Source organism: Mastigoproctus giganteus, chromosome 4, assembly GCF_048544385.1.
Source record: "Mastigoproctus giganteus isolate SK-2022 chromosome 4, ASM4854438v1, whole genome shotgun sequence".
Lineage (NCBI taxonomy): Eukaryota > Metazoa > Arthropoda > Arachnida > Uropygi > Thelyphonidae > Mastigoproctus > Mastigoproctus giganteus.
In genome coordinates, this window is record NC_143578.1 from 227,291,166 (window position 1) to 227,317,965 (window position 26,800).

The 26,800-nt window shown below is 37.2% G+C and overlaps 1 protein-coding gene across 1 annotated transcript in view; it reads left to right on the forward strand.

Moving 5' to 3' along the window:
• Window positions 1-26,800, forward strand: part of LOC150087455 (uncharacterized) — a 136,497-nt gene that overhangs the window by 43,121 nt on the left and 66,576 nt on the right. Inside the window, exons 10-11 of the mRNA XM_090372493.1 lie at window positions 3,471-3,545; window positions 20,196-24,881. Coding sequence (XP_090228619.1) covers window positions 3,471-3,545; window positions 20,196-24,881 — 4,761 coding nt within the window. The remainder of the gene's footprint in view (window positions 1-3,470; window positions 3,546-20,195; window positions 24,882-26,800) is intronic.

Here is a 26,800-nt window from a genome sequence, read left to right on the forward strand (position 1 = left end):
TAAGTAATATTTATAGATAAAATATAAGTAATAAAATAAAAATTTAATTTAGTGCTTCGTTCCTGTATAGCAATCTTTGGAATATGTAATAACCCCTCCCCCTTGTTGATGTTCTTTGATAGTGGCATAATGGGGTGGTGTTAATGGGATGTACCTGATGGAGGGTAGACTGGGTCTGCAAGTTCTTTGGCCCCAGAAAAGAACTGCAGCAATGATGTCTGGTGAGTCTTTCTCTCCTCTAACATATTGTAGTAGGGCTTCAATATGTTAGTAACAGCTCTTTGGATGGAAGAGCTGTGTTTCCAGTCTGGGCCATTATCACATAGTTTCAGAGCCTGTTTTTATTTGTGCCAAAGCTAATTGAAGTGTCTTTGTGGTGAGGGTCCTAATTGACGCAATCTTCTGCTTTTCCTCCTCAGAATCCCAGTTGTGCAGCCAGCTTCTCTAAGTCCTTTAAAAGAAGTTCACCATGGCTTTGCAACAACTCACTGACATCATCAATGTCAGCCCTGTCAGGGCCAACATCCTCAGCCATCTGAGCGACATCTTAAGACACTGCATCCAGTCACAGTTTCCTCCAACACCATTCTTGCATGATTGTGACAGCTTTTTCCGGCTGCAGAAACGTTACTTATGGCCTTAAGTATGTTGTAGGACCTCCAGTAGTCCCTCACAGTCACTGAGTTAGATGCCTGCACTGCCTCGACAATCCCTTTGAAGGTCGTATGGAAATAGTATGCTTTGAACTCAATAACACCCTGATCCATTGGCTACAACAGTGAGGTGGTGTTGGCTGGCAAATAAACAACCTTCACATTCAGAACATCATTAGTGATATCTTCAAGTTTGGCTGGATATCCTGGAGCATTGTTGAGGACTAAAATGTTTTTGGGCAAGTTTGCTGGACAAATTGGGCCACCCCTGGACAAGAGTATGAAGTGTACCATTTGCTAAAAAGGGTCTGGGTCACGCACAACTTATTAGAGCTCCAGAAAACAGGAAGTAGAGTCTTCTCAATGCCCTTCATAACACGCGGATTCTCTGAATGGTACACCAACATCAGCTTTAACTTAAAAGCGCCTGATGCATTACCACCCAGCAGTAATGTTAAGCTGATCTTTTTCAGCCTTAAAAGGGACAACCTCTCTTCACAGGCTATGTACGTCCTACTAAGCATCTTTCCTTTGCCTCTTTCAGTGCTTCCCATAAGAGTTTTCTTGGAACACTGTCATATGCCTTTTCAAGGTCAATGAAAATCATAAAGATTTTTTTTCCTTTTGATTGGCATTTTTCAAGGATCTGTCGTACTGTTGAGATATGATCTATACATGACCTCTCAGCTGAAAAACCACTTTGTTCTTCTGATACCTCGATTCGGGCTTCTAAATGGTTCCTGATCCATTTTCCAAGGATCTTTAGCAGCTTTTCCTCTACTGCAGCTTTTACTTTCTCTGTAATCCAGATCTTTTTTGGTCCTTGGCTCTTCTTTTTGCCTAGGATTTCATGAGCTATTTTTTTAGCAGTATTTTTTAAATATTCGTAGATTTCTTCAGTATTACCTTTTATCTCTATATTAATTGCAGCATCCAGTCTTTGGGTGAAGTTGTTTCTAATGCTGTTGTCCTGGAGTAGGTCAATGTTAAATTGATCCACTTGTAGCATTTCTCCTTCCCTGCATTGTTGGTTGTCCACACATATTTTCTTAATCCAGTTCCACCTCAGTATTGTTTTAACAAGAAAATGGTCAGATCCACATTCAGCTCCTCTATAAACTCTGACATCTTTCAATACATATGTCTCTGAATGTTTTGAAATAATATAATCTATAACTGATCTAATTTGTCTTGTCTCCTATGACCAAGTATATTTATGGATATCCTTGTGTTGGAAAATTGTGTTGTTTATTCTCAAGTCGAACTGTTCACAAAGATTGCATAGTCTATCTCCGTTGTCATTCCTCTCTTTCTCTCCAAATCTTCCAATAACTTTGCTATTTTGTTCAGTTCCTACTCTTGCATTGAAATCTCCCATTAGAAATATCTCTTTGTTCTTAGGAATTTTTTCTATTAGTTCTCTCAGATCCTCCCAAAATTCATCCTTCAAGGTATCGGCGGTGTCATTAGTCGGTGCATATATTCCCAAAATACATATTTCTCTCCCATATATTTTCAGTTCCAATGAAATCATTCTTTCATTAATAAATTGCCAGTGTTTGATGTTGTGTCTCAATTTCTTTTTAATAGCAATAGAAACTCCTGCTCTTGCTCTTTCACTCTTATCAACTCCACTCCAAAAATGGTAGTATTCTCCCATTATTTCCTCTCCACATCCCTTTTTCTTTGTCTCTGATAACATGGCGATGTCTAACTTGAATTTTTGCAGTTCATCCAAAAGAAAGTTTCTTTTAGTTGAAAGGCCTTGAATATTCCTGCATCCCAAAATCATAGTCCTTTTCCGTTTGCCAAGTCGTTACCGAAAGTGCAGTCCATTTTCGTTTTCACTTGTAGGTCGTTTAGAATTTGTGTATTTTTTACACTGAACAAGGCGCTAGCCTGTTGCAGCAACCCCCAACCTGGAGGGCCGGGGTATCTCTCTTAGTCTGGCCCCTACCCTTTGACCTGTCTGGCTTGGGAGGCCCTACCAGTAGCTAAGCTACCGCCAACTTAGCTCTCCGGGTCATCGGGACACGCAAGCCCCCCCCCACCACCACCACCACGACAAGGTGGAGAATACCATCGGGGGAGCAGTTTATTTCAAAAACTTTTTATTCTGAATAAAAAGTAAAAATTTCTTGTATCCTCTGTTTTTAATTCCCATTTCTTTGTTTAAATCTATAAGAAACAACACTACTTTGTACAGAAAAATAATTCAAAGTAGGAATACACGTTTAACTGTCATATTTGAGAAATTCTGTGTCCTTGTTAATGTTTAATACAAAATAAAGATGATAACTTATCAATATTTAGTTTTCTCAGTCCTTTTAACTCTTAAATTCCTCTGTCAGGTCATATTGTTGCATAGTTTTTAAGACAGTATCCACCAGTCTGTCCTTTAAGAATTATTTGCATCCATAACTGATCTTATTATTTTCTTTTTATGCTTTTAAGCAGGTTCACTTCTCCCCTGAAATATGGTATCAAACGTGTATACAATATGCAATAAGTAAGTTATAAAACACACACACACACACACACACACACACACACACACACACACACACACACACACACACACACACACACACACACACACACAGCTAGCTGATGTATACATAAAAAAGCAATAGAAGCATCACAGCAAAAGCCACATTATCTTGTACCTTGAGAGGCACAAGACTAACTGCTGATAAGAAATCATTATGTGCCATGAAAAAGTTTTACTTTCTTGTGTTCCATGCTACAAATGATTTGTTTTCCTCTGTTTTAAAAAAAAGTGTACTCTAAAATGTTTTAATAAAAATTTATTTTTAGATGGAAGAATTTAAACCATCTAATGAAAATGCAAAACTTGATGATAATGCTATGGAAGTTGAAAATAATGAAATGGTAAGAATTTATTTACTTGTTATTCTTTTTCTCTCTCTCTCTCTCTCTCTCTCTCTCTAAAGCAGTGCTCTTTTAATACTTGTACATTTGAAGAATCATGGCAACCACATGTGACTTGTCAAGTCCCTTTGTTTTGCTGCTTAATGCTAACTGAGTAGATTGTTGTTTTGTTTCACATCCCACTTTACAGAAAAGTTATAGTTTGAGAGTGAAATAATCTCTTGGTAACTCACCTGTGATCAGTGTAGGACAAAATTTATTTAAAATAACAAATAAGAATAACAAGTACATAAGGTATAAGGTATGTTTGTGTCAGACGGCGCCTGGGATTTCTCCCATCTCCGCGCATGTTCGCTGTATCGAGGACAGTACACTGTCAAGCCAGAGACTTGAAAGTGTGCGGGTCATGTCTGTGCAGTGTGATCTGTTGTGCCCATTGTTTGTCCGGCTTATTGGCCGCCTGGCCCTTGGTGGGGCCCGACGTTGCCCATACCTTGCCACGTGGAGGCTAGCCGGGTGTCCAGCATCATGACGAGTTGCTCCGGCAGGTCCTGCCACCTAGTTTCCTGGGATTTCAGTGGCTAGGACCTAAAAAATAAATAAATTAATAAAAAATAATAATAATAAATAAAAAAAATAAAAAATAATAATGATAAAAGTAAAAAAATAATAATAATAAAATAAAAATAAAAAATAATAATGATAAAAGTAAAAAAATAATAATAATAAAATAAAAATAAAAAATAATAATGATAAAAGTAAAAAAAAAAAATAAATAAATAAAATAATAATAAAAAAAAAAAAAAAAATATATATATATATATATAGGCGTTTGACGTTAATTCTTAAAGAGATTGCTGTTAGCAAATTGCTGGTTGGGGTTGAACGCTAGAAAGATGTGTTAAAAGGCCTAATAGGTCGGGCAGAATTTTGTTGTTATTAAATTTAGACGTGTGGGCTATACGTTAGATGAAAGATAAAAGTGGGAGGAAGGGGAGGCTGAAGACTGGGGGGGGTAGAAGTAGAAGTAAGGGGTCGATAGAGGACATGACCCCTGCTAGGCAGTATGGCATGCCCATGCCACACCAGAGGGGAGTTTGGATGGCGGGTGGGGGAGACGAAGAAGAGCTATCTCCTCCTGCCATGGATAAGGTATACAGTTAGAGTGGGGGAAGAGACTGAAGACTGGGGGAGAAAGGCAGAAGCATGAGGACGATAGAGAAGGCGACCCCAGGTGGTCAGTGAGGCAGGCCCATGCCTCACCAGGCGAAGAGATGGGTTGGCAGGGGAGGGAGGAAACAGAGCATGTCTCCTCTCCCTCCTGCCGGTGATAGGGAATTTAAGATGAATAGGGTAAGGGTACCCCATTCAGCTCGCCATATAGCATTTGGCAGCGGAGCTGCTAGTGGTTCTAGTCAGTTTCCAGGAGCGATCGGACCGAAGCATGATCGGTCATGGGGTGGTTCCCGTCCGTTCTGCAGTCTTTACCGTCAAAAAGGTCCGGGTTTGCTTGTCGGCGTTTGTGGGGTCTTTCTTGTGACATTTCCCATCCATGTGGTGTTTGCGTCAGTGTTGTTTATAGAGTCATTTCTCATTTATTCAACTTTAGGTCCACTTCAGGGTTTAGTGCCTTGATTATCGGAGACCATTGGATTTAGGCGTCTTCCACGGGATGATTTCCTTCGAGGTTTGTTCATTTCCTTATTGTGTCAGTTGTTGATTGCGATTTGCTGCGATAAGAGCTCTCCGTCTTGTGAACAGGGCCAGTGCATAGCTGGAGAAAGCCTGATATTCTTCCTTGGTGTCCAAGATGTGGTACTCCTGGCCGTATGGTAGATACTGTATTTTGGTGATGAATGCGCTGCGGAGGTCGTCATACAGCTGGCAATCATGCACGAGGTGCTGCCAGCTCTCCAGCCCCCCCGCAGGTGCAGGTGGGATCTTCCTGTATTCCGAGTAGGGATAGCTTTGCATTCAGAGCTCCATGTCCTGTCAATAGGTATGTGACTTGTAGGCCCGGGGAAAACCAGGGTGGGAAGTTCGGAAAAACCCGGCCAATGTTGGGCAGAAACTTTCTGGTGATTTCGCCTTTTTGCGAGGTGGCCCATCTATCCTGCCACATCTGAAGCAGGTGAGCATGCAGCTTTTTCTTTTCCATAGTCTTGCTATTGATGATGTCGGTGGTGAATCCCAAACATGTCTGTGGGATACCCTTGTCCAGGTGGTGCGTGAGGCCCCGTCGAATGATCTCTAAGTCCAGTGGAAGGACACCAGCAAGGACTTGCAGGGCATGCGTGCTCACTGTGCTGCAAGCTCCAGTAATGGTCAGAAGGATTGATCGGTGAATCGAGTCAATGATTCGTTTATTGACAACAGTTGTGGCTTTTTGATACCATGCGCCAGATGCATACGTGACTATTGGGGTGAAGATGGTTTTATAGAAAAGACGTAGCACCCGTCTGTCTAGGCCCCAGTCTCTGCGAGTGACTCTGGCAACCAATGCAGTGTATCGTCTGACTTTTGTACGCAAATATTTCAGGTGGTCCTGAAATGATAGATTTGGATCTAGAATCATGCCTAGGTACTTCAGCTGCTTTGAGAATTTTATTGTTTTCTGGTCAATCTTGATTTGTGGAGGCTGCCTGAGGTTGAGGCACCCCTTGAGCAGAATGGAGTTTGTCTTTGCAGGGGATATTCTAAGTTGATTTTTCTTTGCCCATTCCTGAAGGGTGTACTTGTTATTCCTGAAGAATAACAAGTACATACCATATTTCAAGCTATTCCTAACTGGTCACCTGGGCCGAAGCCCATCTACCAATATTTCATAACTGTTTATTTGTTACAATTCTTAGGTCGATCAACCTTAACAAAAACAACAATTACAAAGTCTAACTTGACTTATGGCAACAATTAAGAGAGCACAACCTTTAGCCTCGCGGGGGAGACGGCGTCTCCGCCCCCCTCACGAGTTACCGTCCCCACCGCGAGGAGGTAGGTTGCCCTATCTAGCAAAACATTGTCTGACACCTCTCAGACTAAATAATAAAACAAATTCATTCAATACAATTGATCTTACTAAATTTACTCACAATCATTGCAAACACACACCTATCCGGTTCCTGCAGACCCCAACACTGACGCCACTGTGACTGACGACCCCAGTCACTGCTGGGAGAAGTCTTTTCCAATTATTGGAAGAGGAGAAGCCCCTCGCATGACACCACTAATCCTGTTCTGTACGTCTCTTTAGGGTATCAACCGCTTTTAAGTATTCTGGACATATTCGGTTATTAGCTTCATGCTCAGAAGGCATCCTCCTCCGCCAACAATTTACACACTTTGGAGCTTCTGCTCTCTGCGTACACGACTTGAATGTATGTCCACTCCCAGCACAGTGACTGCAGAACTCGCCTGCGTCACAGTGCCGGGCCACATGGCCATACGCCATACATTTGTAACATTGTGTTGGAGTCCACAATTCCCGGACACGGTGCGAACTCCAATTTAAAAATACTCTAGAACATTTCAACAAGTATCTTCGTATACGTGGGGAAACCTCCACCACTACATTATATCCTGAGGAATTCCTTGCTTTATTCTTTGCTAGTATTTTTATTTCAGAGAGCACCTGATCCTTATTGTCAAATCCATCCACCAAATTCCTTTCCCATAGTTCGTTATTAAAGGACTCACGATCTACATCCGAACTAACGTCAAAAATAACCAATCTGGGAAGTCGGCGAAGGGGCCTTTCTACCTCCATTCCGAACTTCTGCACTTCAGTGCATTCTTCAATTTTCTTAACGTCCAGCTCAGATGCAGTTTCAATCATGACCCTCTTGTTTCGTATGGGACGGACTGACACCACCTTGACATTAGTTAGAACCGGTGCAACTCGTGCCATTAACTCGGTCTTTACTTGGTCACTGGTGTTATATCTCTCCGCATTAGCCTTCACTATAACTGATTTATTCTTGGATCTAATCTCACCTGCACTCGCCACCTCAACATATGATCTTGGTTCAGGAACTTGTTCTGCTTTACCTTTTTCCATTAAAGTATTCAACTTAGTTTCTAAACTCGCACTGACCGCCTCTGCATATGATCTTAATTCAGGGACTTGTCCTGCTTTCCTTTTTTGTTCCTTTAAAGTATTCAGCTTCGTCTCTAACCGTACATTCCGTATAATGTTGGGCAGAAACTTTCTGGTGATTTCGCCTTTTTGCGAGGTGGCCCATCTATCCTGCCACATCTGAAGCAGGTGAGCATGCAGCTTTTTCTTTTCCATAGTCTTGCTATTGATGATGTCGGTGGTGAATCCCAAACATGTCTGTGGGATACCCTTGTCCAGGTGGTGCGTGAGGCCCCGTCGAATGATCTCTAAGTCCAGTGGAAGGACACCAGCAAGGACTTGCAGGGCATGCATGCTCACTGTGCTGCAAGCTCCAGTAATGGTCAGAAGGATTGATCGGTGAATCGAGTCAATGATTCGTTTATTGACAACAGTTGTGGATTTTTGATACCATGCGCCAGATGCATACGTGACTATTGGGGTGAAGATGGTTTTATAGAAAAGACGTAGCACCCGTCTGTCTAGGCCCCAGTCTCTGCGAGTGACTCTGGCAACCAATGCAGTGTATCGTCTGACTTTTGTACACAAATATTTCAGGTGGTCCTGAAATGATAGATTTGGATCTAGAATCATGCCTAGGTACTTCAGCTGCTTTGAGAATTTAATTGTTTTCTGGTCAATCTTGATTTGTGGAGGCTGCCTGAGGTTGAGGCACCCCTTGAGCAGAATGGAGTTTGTCTTTGCAGGGGATATTCTAAGTTGATTTTTCTTTGCCCATTCCTGAAGGGTGTACTTGTTATTCCTGAAGAATAACAAGTACAGTAAACCCCCGCTATTCGCTGTATCTGTATTTGCGGTCGCCGATTTAATATAAAATGAAACCTAAAAAAATGTGAATTTTAAAGCGCTGTGAAATTTTTTGCCATAAAAAAACATGGGCGTGGCTAAAATTATCTTTCCCGGTCAAAACAGCGCTCAGTGGGTGGGGGGTGACAAAATCGCGAGCGTGGATGTTTCTCGCTAATCCTTGTTCAGTATGTGTTATGTGCTTTTCATGGAAGGTTTCGTCATTTGCTTTTAATTTATATGCTTATAAATTGAATAAAAATTTATCAATTTATAAATTTATATGCTTACATAAGTACCGTTTTGCAGTGTGAAACAGACTTTTTCGAGTGTGTTAATGGAAGAAAGTGACTTTATTGTGGACAAGTTCTTTCCAACCAGTACAAAAATATGGCTAGAATAACAAGGGAAATGTGAAAATATCAAAGAAGAAAGAACATTAGCGAATAAAATTGAGTTATTAGATAAAATTTCTAATGGTGAAAGTGTCTCCTCAGTGGCAAAACATTATAAAATCAATGGGTCAACGGTACGATCAATCAAAAAATCGGAAGAAAAAATCGGCCATAGTGTCCGTGAAAACACGATAATTGCTTCAAAAATTTGCTCTGTAACTCGTGATGTTAAATTTTAAAAAAATGTAAGAAGCTTTAAATCTGTGGATAGAAGACCGAACTCAAAATAAAATTCCGTTAAGTTCACTCATCATTCGTAAAAAGGCAAAACTCCTTTATCAACACTTTAGCGAAGCTGGTGATAGCACTGGCGGAATAAGTTTTTTAGCTAGCAAAGGCGCTGGTTTGAAAGATTTGTTTGAAATTTCTAATAAATATTACATTTAATATTAAATTGTTTCTTATTTTCATTTCACTATGTACTGTCTATGTACATAGTCATATTATGAAGGTACATATAATACATACATAGACAAAATTTTAGACTAGTTTTTCTTATATATTTCATACTTTGGAATGGAACCCCTTTATTACTATGGGAGCAATAACTCAGTATTCGCGTTTTCGGTATTCGCAGCATTTCTCAGGAACGTAACCCCGGCGAATAGCGGGGTTTTATTGTACTTATTTTATTCATGAATAAAAAAATAATAATTTTGTTCTTCAAAATGAAACTTATTCTGTTACAAAGAATAAATTATTCACTTATTGAAATAAATTTCTTATTTTTAACATACAAATAAAATTTTTATTCATAAATTTTGAATACAGTTTTATTTTCGGCGTTATTCAAAATATTTGTTTATTGGGCATGCCAATCACAAATTAAAATATAATAACATTTGGCATTCACTGTAGCTGAGTGATCAAAGGTTTTTGTATTCTCTAGCTTGTGAATTCCTCTGACCTTGAATGGTTTTCCCAGAGTATGAACAGTTTTTTTGTGTCTAGTCCATCTTCCGTAATTCCCTTTTCTCAAAAATTTCGTCAGTAAGTTTATATGATTTAAGCAGATTGGTCATGGTGGCAAAGGAAAAAAGTCTTTCAGTAGCAGCAGAAGATGATAGTGGTGTTTTATACATAATAATGACATTTTTTTCATCTTCAAATGTTTTTCAAGGTCGCCTAATTCCTGACTTTTCTCATAATGAAATATAAACAAAACAGTCAATGAAGAAAGAAAATTATATTCTTCATTCTCAGTATAAGTATTAGTATTAATATTAGCTCTATAGTACAAAGAAAAAGAAACAACTGGCTTTTGCTGCACTCGCCAAAAAAAAAAAAAAAAAAAAAAGGAATAAAATAAAGTAAAAATAAAATATAATAAATATCTAAATAAAAATTTATAAAAAATATAAAAAAATAAAGAACTTGTTTGCTTCTCACATAGATAACTATGCCAGACCTTAGCTTCCCAGAAAGGTAATAACTCACTGGCTAAAAGAAAACTTCCTGTTATAATCCAGTCTAGATCTCTTTCTTGTAATATGAATTTATGGCCCCTAGTTCTGGAGTCACTTGTAACAGTGAAAATTTCTTCATCATTTTACTATCCTCCTCATAGAACCATATAGGCATCTATCAAGTCCCCTCTGAGGTGCCTAATTACCAAGTGCTGTAACCCACATATTCAAAGTCTTTCCTCATGTCAGTGCCCTTTTGCAGATCTCTCCAAGCAGGTTGCCCGCCTTTGGACCCTTTCAGAAAGCTTAGTGTCTTTTTTTTGACGTGAATACATCTTTAAATTCGGTCTGGTGTAGGGGGCAGTCTCTACAAAAACTCTAGCAACCGAAAAAATGGCAAGATTTGTCGTGCTTATATCTAGTAAATTATAAATGATAATCTAATGATTTAAATTTTGTTGGATAGACTATTTATGTCCATATCTAAAATGGTGGGTAGTGTGGGTGTGTTTAGCGGTGAGGGGGGGTAGCACTTGCGCATGAACACTGAAAATGGCGATGCCCTGCAGCATTTGGGCAGTGTAACTTTGGATTGCGAAGAGATAGGATGTTGAAATCAGTGTCGATTTGTAGAGAATAACAGGATCTACAATATTATTTAGCAGTAATAACCAATGAAATAAAATTTGTAAAGTTATAAGCCAATAAGTGTGCTGAGTTGAAGAAAATTTTCATATTGTCGAAAAAATTGCAAAGGAAATATGAACAGAAATGTAAGAAACGTGTATCATTGGAAAGAAAAATTCAAAATTTCAACATGAGTTCAACTTGAAGTACATTTCTACATCGCCCGCTACTCTGGGCAACACTTTTATAGCTTTAACCTTTGTAAGAAACATCGATGTAAATACTGTGCCATATGTATCTTACTTCTCCTATCATCGACCTTTGATAAATAAAATTATATTTCACTTATAACCAACAAAACTTTATTCATTTACATCTTACCCTTCCTCTAATAATGCAAAGATGGATTCACGCCTTAAACGATTGTGGTTGTGTCCCCATACACAACTGACCCCAATTTTTTAGGTGTGGTCTCCGTACTTGGACACAGTATTCCAAGTGCAAGCCTTATATTTGCCGTATACCAGTAAGGTTACAACTTCCCTGTGAGCAGATGCTCAATAAATCATTTATAGAACAACATGGGTGTTCCTTGCCACTTACCCACTTCTCAGAGAATCTCATGTCTGACCTTATCATAACTTCCCAGAATCTCATGTCTGACCTTATCATAACTTCCCAGAATCTCATGTCTGACCTTATCATAACTTCCCAAATTCCTTTCTTCCTCACTGTTTTTAATTCATTCCTACCTATTTTGGGGTTTCTATCCCTTAAATATAAGATTTTGAATTTCCCTGCATCAAAACATAGCCCACTCTCCTGCCCACTCTTGGAGCCGTCATCCTGAAGGAACTCTGCTTGGTGCTGATCTTTAACCAGTCTCCCAATCTTCACATCTGAAAATTTTGACATTGTACCTTGTATCCCTTCATCAGTGTCACTTATGAAAATCAGAAGGTGTTTCTGCAATACAAAAATAAACACTTAAATGAAGGCTTTAGTTAAACCATGTGGTATGTGCCATACACTACTTTAGGGGAGTAGGTTAAAAGCAATGTGATCATTTTATGAATTTGAGGTTTTGGTCAAAACCTCAAAGGCAGATATTGTTGGGATATCAGAGATGTGGTGTCACACAGATATAAGGAATGCAGAACTGGAATTTGGGGAGCACAATGTGTACAGGAAGGAAGGAGGGGTTATGCTATTAGTTAAGAAACACAAAATCCAAGGAAGTTCAGCCAGTCAACATCACTGCACTGCACAGTGAAGTGTCGAGTCAGTTTGGTGTGACATAAGCACTGGGAAATCAAAATTGGGAGTAGGAGTGTGTTATAGGCCTAATGACTCTGATAAGTATAATAAAAAACTATACAGGGAAATAGAGTGGGCCAGTAAATCAGAGTCTTATAATGGGAAATTTTAATTTCCCAGATATTGACTGGAATTTATGGGTTGATCACTCGCACACAAGCAAGGGTTTTGTGGATTTATTGGATAATTGTTTTCTACATCAGCATGTTCGGGAGGCAACTAGAGGGAGTAAAACTCTTGATCTGATTATCAGTAGTGATTCTTCATGCATTAAGAATCTTCAGATAAAGGAACCACTAGATGGCAGTGATCACAGTGTGCTGAAGTGGGATTTACTCAAAGAGGTAACTACCATCAGGGGTTGTTGTTATTTGGTTTTTAGGAGCATTAGCAACTAAGGCCATATTGCTCCGGGAATATGCGGTGGTCATTTCCTGACCTTTCCGCATCCTCCGTATTTGGTGGTGACGGGCTCGAACCCCGGTCTAATCAAGAAGCGTGTGCTACGCACTGCTGCTCCTTCCCACCTGGCTACGGAGGCGCCTACCATCAGGGGTAAAGGGAAGGATTTTCGCTTTCATAAAGGCGACTACAGAGGTCTGAGACTATTTAAATTCTGTACAGTGGGACCAACTGATGATGTTACCAACAGCAAATTCAAAATGGGGGAAGCATTCAAAGAATTAATCTTGGAAGCTACTAGACTTTACATACCAACTAAGAAATATTGTTCAAGGTTTAGGCCGAAATGGATGTCAGATGAACTAATGAGACATGTGGCAGAGAAGAAAAATTCATGAGATACATATAACTTAATGCGTGACATGGAAGCCTACAATAGATGTAAGCTGGCCTGTAACCAAGTCACTAAGGAGGTTAGGCAGGCAAAGGCAGATTATGAGAAATCTTTGGCAAAGGATGCAAAGAAAAACAGCAAAAGAGTTCTTTACATATGTAAACTCTAGAAGTAAGGGGTGAATCAGATTGGTTCGCTGGATATCGATGGTTCAACTGTTGATGATCCTGCTCAGGTGGCTAACAAACTAAATGAGTACTTTGCCTCTACATTCACACATGAGGAGTTATTCAGGGAGGGGAATGCCGAGGTGAACTAAACTCTGGCAGTGAGCTAGATGATTTTGTAATAACTGAGAGCAAAGTGGAGGAGAAATTGTTGAAGATAAACATAAGAAAGGCATCTGGGGTGGATGGGATTTATCCAGTTTTATTAAAGGAGGCAGCAAAGGAAGTAAGCAAACCCTTAGCCATAATCATGAGAGCTTCCTTGGACTGGAGATATACAAATGTGATCCCAATTCACAAAGGAGGATCAAAGGGCGACAAGTAATTATAGACCAGTTAGTTTAACTTCTGTTTCAGGGAAATTAATGGAGGCGCTGGTTAAAGAAGCACTGCAGGATCATCTAGACAAGACTTTAGTTATAGCTCGGACACAGCATGGGTTTGTTAATGAGAAGTCTTTTCTGAACATTTTGATTGGATACTGTGATGTGGTTACAAAGCAACTGGATGCAGGGAATAACTTTGATATCATATATTTCAGGAGTGGCCAACTTAATATGTGATGCAATCTACTTTTTTCCTTCAAAATGCGCAGCGATCTACCATCTCAAAAATTTCATTGCACAAGGTGCACAAATCGAGGGATGACTGTATATTTAAAATTCGTCGTGATCGACAGAAATTAAATCCGCAATTGACTACAACGAGTAGATCACGATCGACTCGTTGGCCACCCCTGATATATTTGGATCTTAGAAAGGCTTTTGATACTGTTGCACTTGGAAGACTGCTGCACAAATTGGAGCAGTGTGGCATTGGAGGCAAATTGCTGCTATGGATAAAGGGATGGTTGAGGGGGAGAAGACAGAGAGCGGTAATCAATGGACACTGCTCATCGTGGACTAATGTTATTAGTGGAGTCCCTCAGGGTTCAGTGTTGGGTCCATTATTGTTTTCTGTATTTGTAAATTATATTGATGATGGTATATCAAGCTTAATGTCCAAGTTTGCAGACGATACGAAGGTTGGCAGGGTTGTTAATGACACTAATGACAATACACTGCTGCAACAGGATGTAGAAAAGTTGAGCAGATGGGCTGAAAGGTGGCAAATGAAGTTTAACATTGACAAATGTAAAGTACTACATATGGGAAGCAGTAACCCCAGAGTAACGTATCAACTCTGGTACTACACTGACAGTGGTAGAGAATGAAAAGGTCCTGGGGCTAATTGTGCAAGCAGATATGAAGTTTTCTTAGAAGTGCAGACGGTATGCAAGAGTAGCTCATGGTGTCTTGTCAATGATATACAGGAATTTTTCTAGCAGGGATAAGGAGGTGATTATCCCCTTGTATAAGGCAGTTGTCACGCCACACCTTGAGTTCTGTATACAAGTCTGAAAGCCTCATTTTAAGAAGGATGTAGAGCTGTTGGAACAAGTACAGAGAAGGGCAACAAGATTAGTGAATGGAACAAAGGGTTGCTCTTACGAAGAAAGGCTTATGTTTTGCAGATTACAGTGTTTGGAGACCAGCACCTGTGATGTGATCTGATCTGATTGAGATGTATAAAGCCTTGAATGGTTTGAGCATGCTCAAGAGGATTCTTCCTCTTGCTCAGAATAATCACCCGAGAGGGCATAAATTCAAATTGAGGAAAGCCAGTTGTAGGATAGATGTGTGGAAGTTTGCCTTTAGCCAGCAGGTAGTTGATTGGTGGAACAAACTTCCCTCCTTTGTTGTGGAAGTTATAGCCTAAATAAATGTAAGGCTGAGCTGAACAGGTATTTGGAACGAACAGAGGGGTGAAATCGGAGCGTGTTTTTTTTTTGGTTGATGCTGCATAAGTTTCCTTTCTTGTATCGTATGCCTCTATTAATGCTAATTTATTCAAAGTTGAAATAAAAATGATGAATAATTCCTTTTCTAACAAATAATAATTAACTTGCATAATGAATAACTACTCAATATGAACATTCATGTAATAAGAAGAAGAATGCCAAAAAAAATTTTTCATTTATTCTCTAGTTATGAGGATTTTGTTTTATTGACTTAATCTTTCTCTCTAAAACTTCTTGACTGGCAGATAAGCATACATAAAACTAGCTATTCATTCATATTTGTAATAGTGATTTCATTCATATTTGTAATAGTGATTTATTCATATTTGTAATATTGATTTGTAATAGTCATTGCTAATTCATCCACACGGTCATTGGTAAATTCATTCACAACAGATTGATAATTCTGAATTTCTGTTACCATTTGACCATGTCAAACTGTAACAGAAGTTTAGCATTGCCAGTAAATTCGGCAATTTGCATAGTATCATTACTTAACACATTCCGTTAATTTTGAATTTGCTTATATCCTTATCACGTAGAATTTCCTGGTAAAATTATCATGTAGAATTTTTCTGCAAAAGCAGTTTTTATAATAATAGATGCCTTGGATGAACCCAGCTTTTTTCAAGGGAATATTTTCCATAAAATGTAGACAGTATCATTACTACTATGCTCAAAACAATTTCACTAACACTACTGCATTTTCTAAATCATATGAGAGAGAGAGAGGTTTAGACTTCCAAAAAAAATGTACTTGGATACTGGAGCACTATACTGAAAGGACAGAATTCATGGGGTTCATGGGCAATGCGATGCTTTCACCTCTTCAATAGTGGATGAACCAACCACTTGGCAAGTGTGTAGGTACACTGCATTCACATAGAATGTAATTCGATGTCAGTATGAATAAATGTCATGAGTTTACAGACTTTGAAAGAGGGATGATAGTGGATGCCCGACACACAGGTCACTCTATCGTGGAGGTAGCACAGAAATTGCACTATCCCCATTCGACAATATCAGAGTGTATCACGAATATGGCATTTCCGGAATAACATCTCATCGTGGACAGTGCTGTAGGCGGAGAAAGGCGGTGGATGAACGTGGCCCTTGATGTCTGTGTCGCATTGTTTCAGCCAACAGGAGAGCAACAATGGCATAAATCACTGACATCGTTAATGAGGGAGGTGCTAGAAACGTTTCCACTAAGACCATCAGACAATCATTAGCTGCAATAGGTTATGGTAGCTGCCGACCCTACAGGGTCCCATTGCTAACACCACGATGCAAAACTCCACACCTCAACTGGGCAAAAGAACATCAGCACTGGACCTTGAATGATTAGAGACAGGTCTCTTGGTCCGATGAGTCTCATTTTCAGTTATTTCGAGTGGACAGGATGGTGTGTATTGGTGGAAACTGCATGAAACTATACACCCATCATATCAATAAAGAACTGTTCCGGCAGGTGGACAGTTGGTAATGGCCTGGGGCATGTTCATCTGGCACATGTTGGGACCTCTGGTTTGTCTTGGTGCATCTCTGAAAGGTCCAGGTTACGTGTCCATCCTTGCAGACCATCTGCATCTCTTCATGGTTATCGTGCACCCACATGGCAATGAGCTTGTCCAGCAGGATAATGTGCCTCCCCACAGAGCTGTGGTGACTAGAACATGGTTCGAAGAGCATTCCGCAGATTTTACCATCATGAAATAGCCTCACTGTTCACCAGACATGAACCCTGTGGAGCATTTTTGAGATGCTGTGGAAAGGTCCGTTCGAGCTGTGAATCCTCCACCCAGGAATGCAACGGAATTATGGACAGCAGTGCAGCAAGCATGGATGGAAATACCTGTGGAACGCTTTCGTGAACTAGTGAACTCAGTGCCTCACTGTGTGACTGCCCTTATCCAGGTGAAAGATGTGCCTACCCGTTACTGGGTAGGTATCCCATGATTTCTGTCCACTCAGTGTATAATCAGTATATAAATATTTTCATAAAGCAGAAGAATCCACTTGTGATTCATAGCAGTTTTAAGAAACAAAAATTTTTAATAATGCAATGCTTATATTGTTGCACTCTTTACCACATTACCATATTCCTTAGATGGCTGCTGATAGTTTTATTTATGTAGGTAACAAACTGATAGTGTATTATGGTTATGGAGCTTAATGTGTAACAGATGATAATTTAAATATATTCCTTCATAAATTTTGCTCTGAAAAACAAAAAGGTTTGTTTTTTTGCACATGAGGTATTAGAACCTATAGTACTTAGAACTGTGCATGGGATGAAGGTTAAGAAGATGAAAGAAGATACTTTTTGACATTAGACTTGAATTTCTGTAGGTTGTAATTTTCAGTAAATATTTATGAAGGGAAATTGTTCCAGAAAAGGAAAGTTGAATGAATAAATGAGGAAGAAGAAAAGTTGGTTCTGTGAGTTTAAAGTTGAATAATAAAAGGATGTTGACCGGTTGCAGCATGCATTCGGACTGCTTTGGAAGAGAAAGTGGGAGTTATAGAAGACAGTTCAGAAGAATAGTGCCCGTGGAAGTACAGTAGAGCGTCAGTTATCCGGAATAATTAATGTCAGACCTCTTCCGGATAATCGAACGTAAGGTAAAATTAAATAAATTCTGTTGTGTAAAAGAAAAAGACTTTAAATAGCATGAAAAAAAAGAATTTATTTTATTTAAAAAATAATAACTTATACATAAAAATAATGTTCGATTGTTTTTTGTTTCATTTGTTGAGACTTTTTTTTTTTTTTTTTTATGCGAAATCTCTCAAGTTAATAATATCAATTTGATTATATCGCATTCTTCCTGGTTTTCTGCCCATTTCAGTGCTGTTTCTTTTCATTGATGTTTAACTGTAAAAAACTGAGAAAAATAATAAATCGCTAAATTCAGGCTGATATTATTCTTTCCGAATCTGGAGCTAAACTAAACATATTATGAAATGAAGAGAACAAAATAATATATCATGGAAAATTGGATTCATGGAAGCAAATGACTAATACTAATGACAAATGACTCTTATCACTTATGTTTCAGAGAAAAGCCATTAGTTCTAATCCGGCATTTCGCCAGATATACGACATAAAAAACAGACAGAAATACTCTTGTAGCATAATAAACATTTGTCTCAAATACTACCATTAATGAAAAAAAAAAAAAGAAGAAGAAGAAAAATCAGCCTTAACTGATTTTTCAGTTATCTGGAAAATCAGCCTTAACTGATTTTCCAGATAACCCACGTTCTACTGTAGCTATAGTAAAGGCATATAGCAGAAACAAAACATAAGACAGAGATTGGAGAGACTTTATTACAGATTAGTCATTAATTAACCTAACTTCTCTCTTTGAATCTATGAGAAAGGTTTTGGGGACACTGCCCCAGCCATGGGAACAATATTCCCATGGTAGGGCAGATTTGCAATTTGTACAGAGTGAACAACTGTTTGTAAGAAACGTAACACTGAGAGCAAAAGAGAAACCCAGTTTTTTGATGCAAAGGAAACATTTGTAATGTTCCTATGCCAAGAGAGATTAGAAGTCGGGGTAATACTCAATAGATTTATATGATCTTGTCTAGAAATCAGTGTCATCAAAGATAAGCATAGTAGCAGAAGAATCCTTTTTGCAAGATATAAGACAGGACTGAGATTTAGAGGGATTGAAATCAACTAAGTTATCTTTGTCCCACTGGAGATCAGCATTTAAGGAATTGGTAGTGAATATTTGAGAAGTAGAAGCTGTTTGTGCATGGCATGGTTTCTCAAACTGGAAGGTGGAATGCAATGTGCTATCATCAACAAAACTGTGGATAGGATTTCCGATCAATGGAAGAAGGTTAATAATATACAAGAGGAAAAGAATGGGAGAAAGAACTGAACCTTGGGGAACACCAGCATTAGTGGAGAAGTTAGAAGACAGAGAACCATCTACCATCACCTGCAATGAGCAGTCAGAGGGAAAACTGTATATCCAATTACAAAAAATATAGTGTAAACCATAAAATGGAAGCTTATTTAGAAGACCTTTATTCCAAACATAATCAAAAGCCTTTGAAGAGCAACTGCTTTAGTTTTGCCAAACTTTTCCATTGAATTTAATCAGAGGTGGGTAACAAAGCCAAAATATCACCAGTGGATCAATAAAATGTCATTTGGTGATATTTTATCGATCCACTCTGAAATGAACTGATTTCCAGTATGGATAGAATCCATACTGGCACTCATTGATCAGATAGAAGCTTTCTAGATAGTTTAAGAGTTGGGTGGTTAATTGATTTTTCCATTACTTTAGAAAGAATAGAAGTGAGTGCGGTGGGATGATAATTGAATAGGAAGGATTTGTCACCCTTTTTATAAACTGGCTGGATATGGAAGGGAAAACTCCTTTGGAATAAGAAAATGTAATACAGAACAGAAGTATGCACAGGTTTTGAGAACAATTGGAGAAATACCAAAAGACCTAGAGTTTTCTTAGCATCAGGATTGTTCAATATCCTTTTGACAGAAGACCACAGGAGGCATTGAATGGAGTATGCTGGGAATGGTAGGAAATGATTTACCAAGATTGTCAATACATGAGTTAGAAGAAAAATAGGATGCTAGCAGGTCAGCTTTATCTTTGGTTGAAGTGGCAATAGAACCATCTGATTTTGACAGTGGTGGGAATAGAGATGGGCAAAAGTTGCAGCCACTAGCTTTAGCAAGAGATCAGAATGTCTAATTTGCACTGATTATTAATTGATTTACAATTGTTGTGAGCTTTGGTGTAGGCAGAAAATGAACCTGGGAATTACCAGTATGAAAAGAGTTTTATAACATGTTAATAACAAGTCCTCTTTTTTTTTTTTTTTTCAAAATTATTCCCTCATTATATTTATAAATATTAATAAATTTTGATTAATAATTTTATGAATTATTTGTAATTTCTAAAGGCTCTTTTTATCATTCACTTGAATGATGCTGTATCTTTTTAACATTGTTCATTTGCATTATATGACATTCATATAATTTTAAATCATTTAATTTTTCATTTTATTTAGAAAGAAGAAAAGGAAAGTTTATCCCCTGGTTCAAAGCCTTGCCCTAAACGTTATAAGATAAAAGTTTGTGAAGTCAATAATAAGAATACTGTACAACCCTCTTTAGCACCACAATCATTTCATAAAAATAATGATTTCAATTCTCAGACTAACACTGGGAAGAAAGTACAGGTTACACAACCATCAGTTAAGTATATTATAACTGAATGGGATGATCCAGATTTAAGTAAAGATGAAATATCAGATACTATACCATATGATGGCATTGATGAACAGAAGAAGGCAGTTAATGAAATGACAGCTTTAGCAGGAACTAGTGGGATAAAAGTAAACACTATTAATAAGAGAATTCTAGAAGAGATAAGTAACGAAAGTAACAATAGCAATACAGAAAATGAAAATCAGAACAAAATGGCAGAAACCCAACCTTACTGTGGCTCTTCTAAAGATTTTAGTAATCATCTAGAATCTCCAAGAGCTAGAAGTGTACAAAATAATGAAAATGATACTGATAATGATACAGATCACAAAGAATCTTTGATAGCTGCTAACCAACCTAGCCACATATCTTCTGGAAAGCCTGCTATTAGAACATTATCTCCAAAACCAAAAGCCATAAAAAATGATGAAAGCGATAACACTGATATGGAAGATGAAGATTGGAAGGAAATCCTTTCAATGGCACCAACTCAGCCTTACCTTGGTCCTGCCAGTACCCAAAATAATGACATTGATTCTGATGATGACAACAAGGAGTGTTTACTGGCTGAAACCCAACCTTATGTTGAACCTTCCAAACATTCTAACAATAAAAGATCATTTTCTCCAAAAGTAGAAATTTCCAAAAGTGATGAAAGTGATGTTACTGATATGGAAGAAGATAATCAGAAGGTAGATTTAATGGCTGCAACACAGCCCTATTGTGGTCCTTCACATGATCATCCCAAATATTCAGTGACTGGTACTACAAAAAATTATGAAAATGATACTGAAGAGAATGGAGAATGTATGGCTCCAACCCAACCTTATCATGGACCCTCATTTAGTTCTGTCACTAGATTAGGATTTCCAAAGTCAAAAACTGAAAATAATGAAAGTGATAACACTGATATGGAAGACACAGACCAGATGGAAAATTCAATGCAACCAACTCAGCCTTATCATGGTCCTTCTAGTGACCGGCTAGTTATTTTAAGAACCAAAACTACAGAAAATGATGAAACTAATAGTGATAGAGACCATGAGGAGTGTTCACTTCCTGCAACTCAACTCTACCTTGGGCCTTTAAAAGGCTTCAGCAGTAGATTATTATCTCCAAATTTAAAGACTATTGCAAATAATGAAAGTGATAGCACTGACCTAGAAGACAGAGATCAGAAAGGAGTTTTAATGCCAGCAACTCTGCCATACCATGACCCTTTGGAAAATGACAGTGATCAGTCATTGTTAATTGAAAATAGAAAAGATGTACTTAATGTAACATATAATACAAATGTGGAAAATGGAAAGCAGGTGTCTTCAAGAGCAACAGGTCATCCTTCTCAGAACACCACTCTCAAGGATGAAATTAAAGATTGTGAGTCTACTACTGAAGATAAAACAACAACAGCAACTCTACCACTTTGCATGATATACAATAGTGATTGTGATGATAGTTATAGTCTTGTAGGGACAGAACCAATACCATCTAAAACTTCCTCGAGTAACAAAACTGAGTTTTGTCACCCTGCTGTTGAAGATGACAATGCAAGTAGAGAATCCCAGGTTGCCAAAAAAAAAGAATTGAATATTATGACTGGTAGTGATGATCTCTCAGCAACGTCACTTAATATTAAAATGGCATTTGATAAACAGTTTCATTCTTCTCCATATAATATTCAAAAAATGGACAGAAAATCAGCAGGCCAAATTCCTGGTGAATCAGAATTTAACAGCTCTAGAAGTATAAAAGGTGGGGCAGGGCGGACATATCTGCTTTCTGACTCAGAGGATTTTGCATCTGAAAAGTGGCCAAATGATGAGCAAAGTATATTATGTGCTTCGACTCAAAATATATTAGAAAACGAAGACATTTCAAGCATAAGTAGGCATCTTGTTTCTCCTATACAGAACATATCTGAGCATGGCAATTATGAATTTGATAGTAATGTTTGTGTAGATGAAACACCTCCATTTCTTCTTCCAGATGAAAATGAACTGTCAAATAGTGCAGATGATTGTGAGAATTTCAGAACAGATGGTATTACTGCTGCATCAGCACCTTTGCAAAATATACCAAATAGACAAACTTTTGAAGACAATGTAAGTAATGATCATGATAATTTAGCCCATATTGTAAGTAAAAGGACAGGCAAGTCGGAAAATATCGACGATAATATGAAAAGCTCCATTGTTGTAAATGATAAGATGTCAAAAATGAAAAAAATAGAAAAAAAATCATTGTTTAAAAAGAATAAACAATTACCATTAATTAAAGAAGAACATAGTGTGAATGAAAGAAGGAATGTTAAAAATATTACAAATGAAAAGATTTTAAATCAAGTTGTTTCAGAAAATTTGGAACAGGGCATATCATTTTCAAATTCCTGTGAATCCACCACAGTGAACAGTGATCGCTTAAAAAGTCAAAGTCCAAAAGAGCCTAGAAGAAATAAGAGAAAGGCTATCTCAGAAGATAATGATGAAAAAAGGTGGCAAAAGAAGAATTCCCTAGCTTCTGAGTTGAGGAAAGAAGAAAATGAAGGCAGTCTTTTAGAAAATGTGGAACCTAGAAGAAGAAGAAATACAAAAAGAGATGAATTAAAGCATACAAGTGAAGTACTTGAGTTAAATAATTCTGCTAGTGCATCCAAAGTATCAAGAAATATGGAAGGATCAGAAAGTTATAGAGATAAGTATTTGACAGCTGCAGAGGGTAAATCAGAAAAGAATAGAAACATTGTAGACAGAAGTAAAAGTGAATCTGAAGAGTTAATAAGAAAGAGTTCAAGAAATCTTAAAAAAAGCAATAACAAAATGAATGAAACAACTGACACTGAAACTACTGATAAGCTAAAAACTGGGAAAGCCAAGCACTCAAAAGATTTTAGCATTCCGAATATACTTTACAATCCTATTACAGAATCTTTATCTCCAGTAATGAAAACTAGAAATAGAAATAAATTGAATAATGTTCATTCTGAGAGTAATTTTCAAACCAAACCATCAGAGAAAACTAAAAAATATGAAAAAGAAATGGATGAATGTAAAAAATTATCAACTAGAACTACAAGGAGTAAAAAAAATTCAAATGTTTCTTCCAGTTCTGCAGGAGATGATGCTGATTCTTTTCATTCTACCCAAACCCATGCACTTGCAAGGTATACAAGAGAAGAAAAAGAGCCTTCTACACAAAATTTGGAAATAAAAGACAATCTTTCAGTTAATAATTTAAAAAGAAGGAGAAAAGAAGAGCAAACTTCTAACTTGTTGAATACAGAAGAACAGAATAAGTCATTAAAATGTGAAACTAGGACTTCACGTACCAGAAGAACTACTTCAGATGTGGATAAAGATTTATCTGTATCACCACATGACAGAGTTGTTACACGAACATCTCAGGACAATGTGAAGACACTTACCAAAGTTGAAAGTGCAAAGTTACAAAATACTAGAAAAAGAAAATCCTCTAATTCTTTCAATTTAATAGATACTGAAAACATTATACCCAAGCCAACTAGGAGAAGCACGAGAAAATTAGAAGCAAATTCCTTAAATAAGCTAACTGATATAAAAGAAGAAAATATGAATAGTCTTCGTGAAACAAATGCATTGCAGATCACTTCATATGTAACATTACAAGATGATGCTACAACAGATTCATCTCAGTCTGGTAACAAAATGCGAACAAGAAATAACAAAAGAGTATCACAGTTTTCTTCCACTTCTACTGATAATGAAGTATCAGGGAAAAATGAGTTTTCTGATACCATTATAACAGTTCTGTCACATACTGGTACAGAAATGCTTCACAATAATAAAGAAAAAGTAAAACCTCAGGGTTTTATAGAACTACAAAGCAAAAATGTTGATGGTGAAAAAATGAAAAGAACTAAAAAATCTAATAAGAGAATTAATGAAAATTCTGGAAGTATAAAACAAGATAATGCCAAGCAGCAAAAACTGAGTATTTTGAAATCTGAAGAAATGAATGGTTCTGAAACTGTGTCTAAAGATTCAAAAATTGTGAAAGAAATTGTTGAATTAAGTAATACAAATGAGGTTCGCTGTCGTCGTAGCAGTAGAAACAAAGCCATTGAAGTCACAACTGATACACATCTGATGGTTTCAACAAACTCTTTGAAGGTGAAAACCACTAAATCTCATCCAGTAAATAGTGATGTCAGCCCAGATTTTGCAAATAGTTTTTCTGAAAAACCTCCCAAAAAAGGTACTGCATCTGATAAAGTTAAAAAAAAGAGTTCAGTGAAAAGAAATCCAAGTATCAGAGTTCTTGAAGATAATTTCATACAACCAAATTGTTCAAGGACTGTAAAATATGTGTCTGATTCACAAGAAGGCAATCTAGACAGCAAAAAAAAGATAAAAGTAACTGATGAGTCTCCATTATCTCAAAATCGTAGACAGTCTAGGATTTCCAAACCAAAAGTGTTATTTACAGGAGTTGAGGATGAAGAGGAAAGAAAGGTATTATAGTGAATATGGAAATTATAGACCTTGTAAACTTTGTGATAAATGAATTTCAACTTTAATTATATTACATTACTTTAATCATGAAGTATTTTTTTCATATTTTTAGCTTAATTTATTTCCATTATACTCCAGTATGGTTATACAACTAGAAGTTACACACATTAAGCTGCTAGATATCAGTACTATATTAGTTTAATGTGTGAGTTATTCCATAAACATCAGCACAATTTATATAATAAATCTTGTTGCAAGATGGGACTGACTTAACAAATTTCTTTTCTTTTCCTTTTTTTTTTTTTTTTTTTTGACTTAAATTTGAATTATGTGGTCATTCTATTTCTCAAGATTGCTTGGCCACGATCATCTGGTTAGCATGCAGGTAGGGAATTTGTGTATCAACATTACAATCAATTGATCCATTAATATGCAACTAGTGAAATACTCTTGTGAAAGAAATTCTCAGAATGGAACACATAAGATTTATTCCTCCTAACAAGTTTGCTCTCAAGAAATTTCCAATAAATGTGATGTGTTTACTTCCATTTAAAATGTTCTATTCTAAAAGGTTTCTTGTTTAAGGAGTTTTATTTTGGTTAGTAGATAACATTTTAGGCAACATTTTATACCCTTAATGTGTTTTTATTGATGCACACTTTGATATATGTGCTGAGATCATCTATTAGAGTGATAAACAAAAGCACTCGAAGTAACTTTGAGTACTTTTGGAACATGGAAAAATATTAAATAACTTGATTATGAAATCTTAACATCATAGACCATACAGAATGAATGATAAATCACACAACCCAGCTTAAACAGGTATATTTTAATTGCAGGATAGTATATCATCTTATCTTAATAACAACACGATAAGGTCACAATAGCTATGTTGAAAATGGTTGCCCTTTTCATGAATGCATGCATATATTCTTTTTCTCATGTTTGAAGGGGTGCCTCCGTAGCCAGGTGAGCAGGAGCAGCAGTGCATAGCACACGCTTCTTGATTAGACCAGGGTTCGATCCCATGACCACCAAATATGGAGGATGCAGAAAGGTCAGGGAATGACCGCCGCATATCCCCGGAGCAATATGGCCTTAGTTGCTAATGCTCCTAAAAACCAAATAACAAACATATTTGAAGCCATCTTGAACATCATTAGAATACTAATGTTTCAAGATCTTAATCTTAAGTTACTTATCTTGGTAGATAAAAATTTAAATTACATGTTTATTCTCTCTGCTTTTGCCATCACAAAATGTACTTTAGAAAAATTTTAAAACAGCTTTATGCATTTTTTTGTTAATAGCAGGAAATTAGATTGCTTATGCTGTAAATGTTTATTCATTTGCAATCACGAAATATATATGTACTATTTTCAAAGAACTTTAGCATTTGTCTCAATGACAGAACTCATTTTATGGGAAGTTTGAAACTGGAACCTGAAATTTTAAATGGAACCTAAAGCTACATTTATGGCAGGAAACTTTATCGGACTAAAATCTGTGCAATGAAATCTCTTTTGCTTCACTATTCCAATCTGTCATGCAGCTCACTACAAAACCAAATAGTCCATCTAATTTTCTGACAGAAACTCAGAAATATTGGATGAAACTTAGTATATTTATTCCCAGTAACTTTCATTCTCGGCGATTATGAAATGAACCTCATATTTATAAAAAAGTAGAAGTAGTAGTGGCATGTGATGCAAGAAAGCAAATGTATGAGCTTATGCAGCATCAGCCAAAAAAAAAAAAAAAAAAAAATTCACACAACCATTCCCTCTAAATGTTTGTCCAGCTCCTTAAATTTATTTAACCTATCAACTTCCACAACGACAGATAGAAGTTTGTTCCAGCAATTTACCACCCGATGGCTAAAGGCAAATTTCTGCACATCTATTCTACATCTGTCT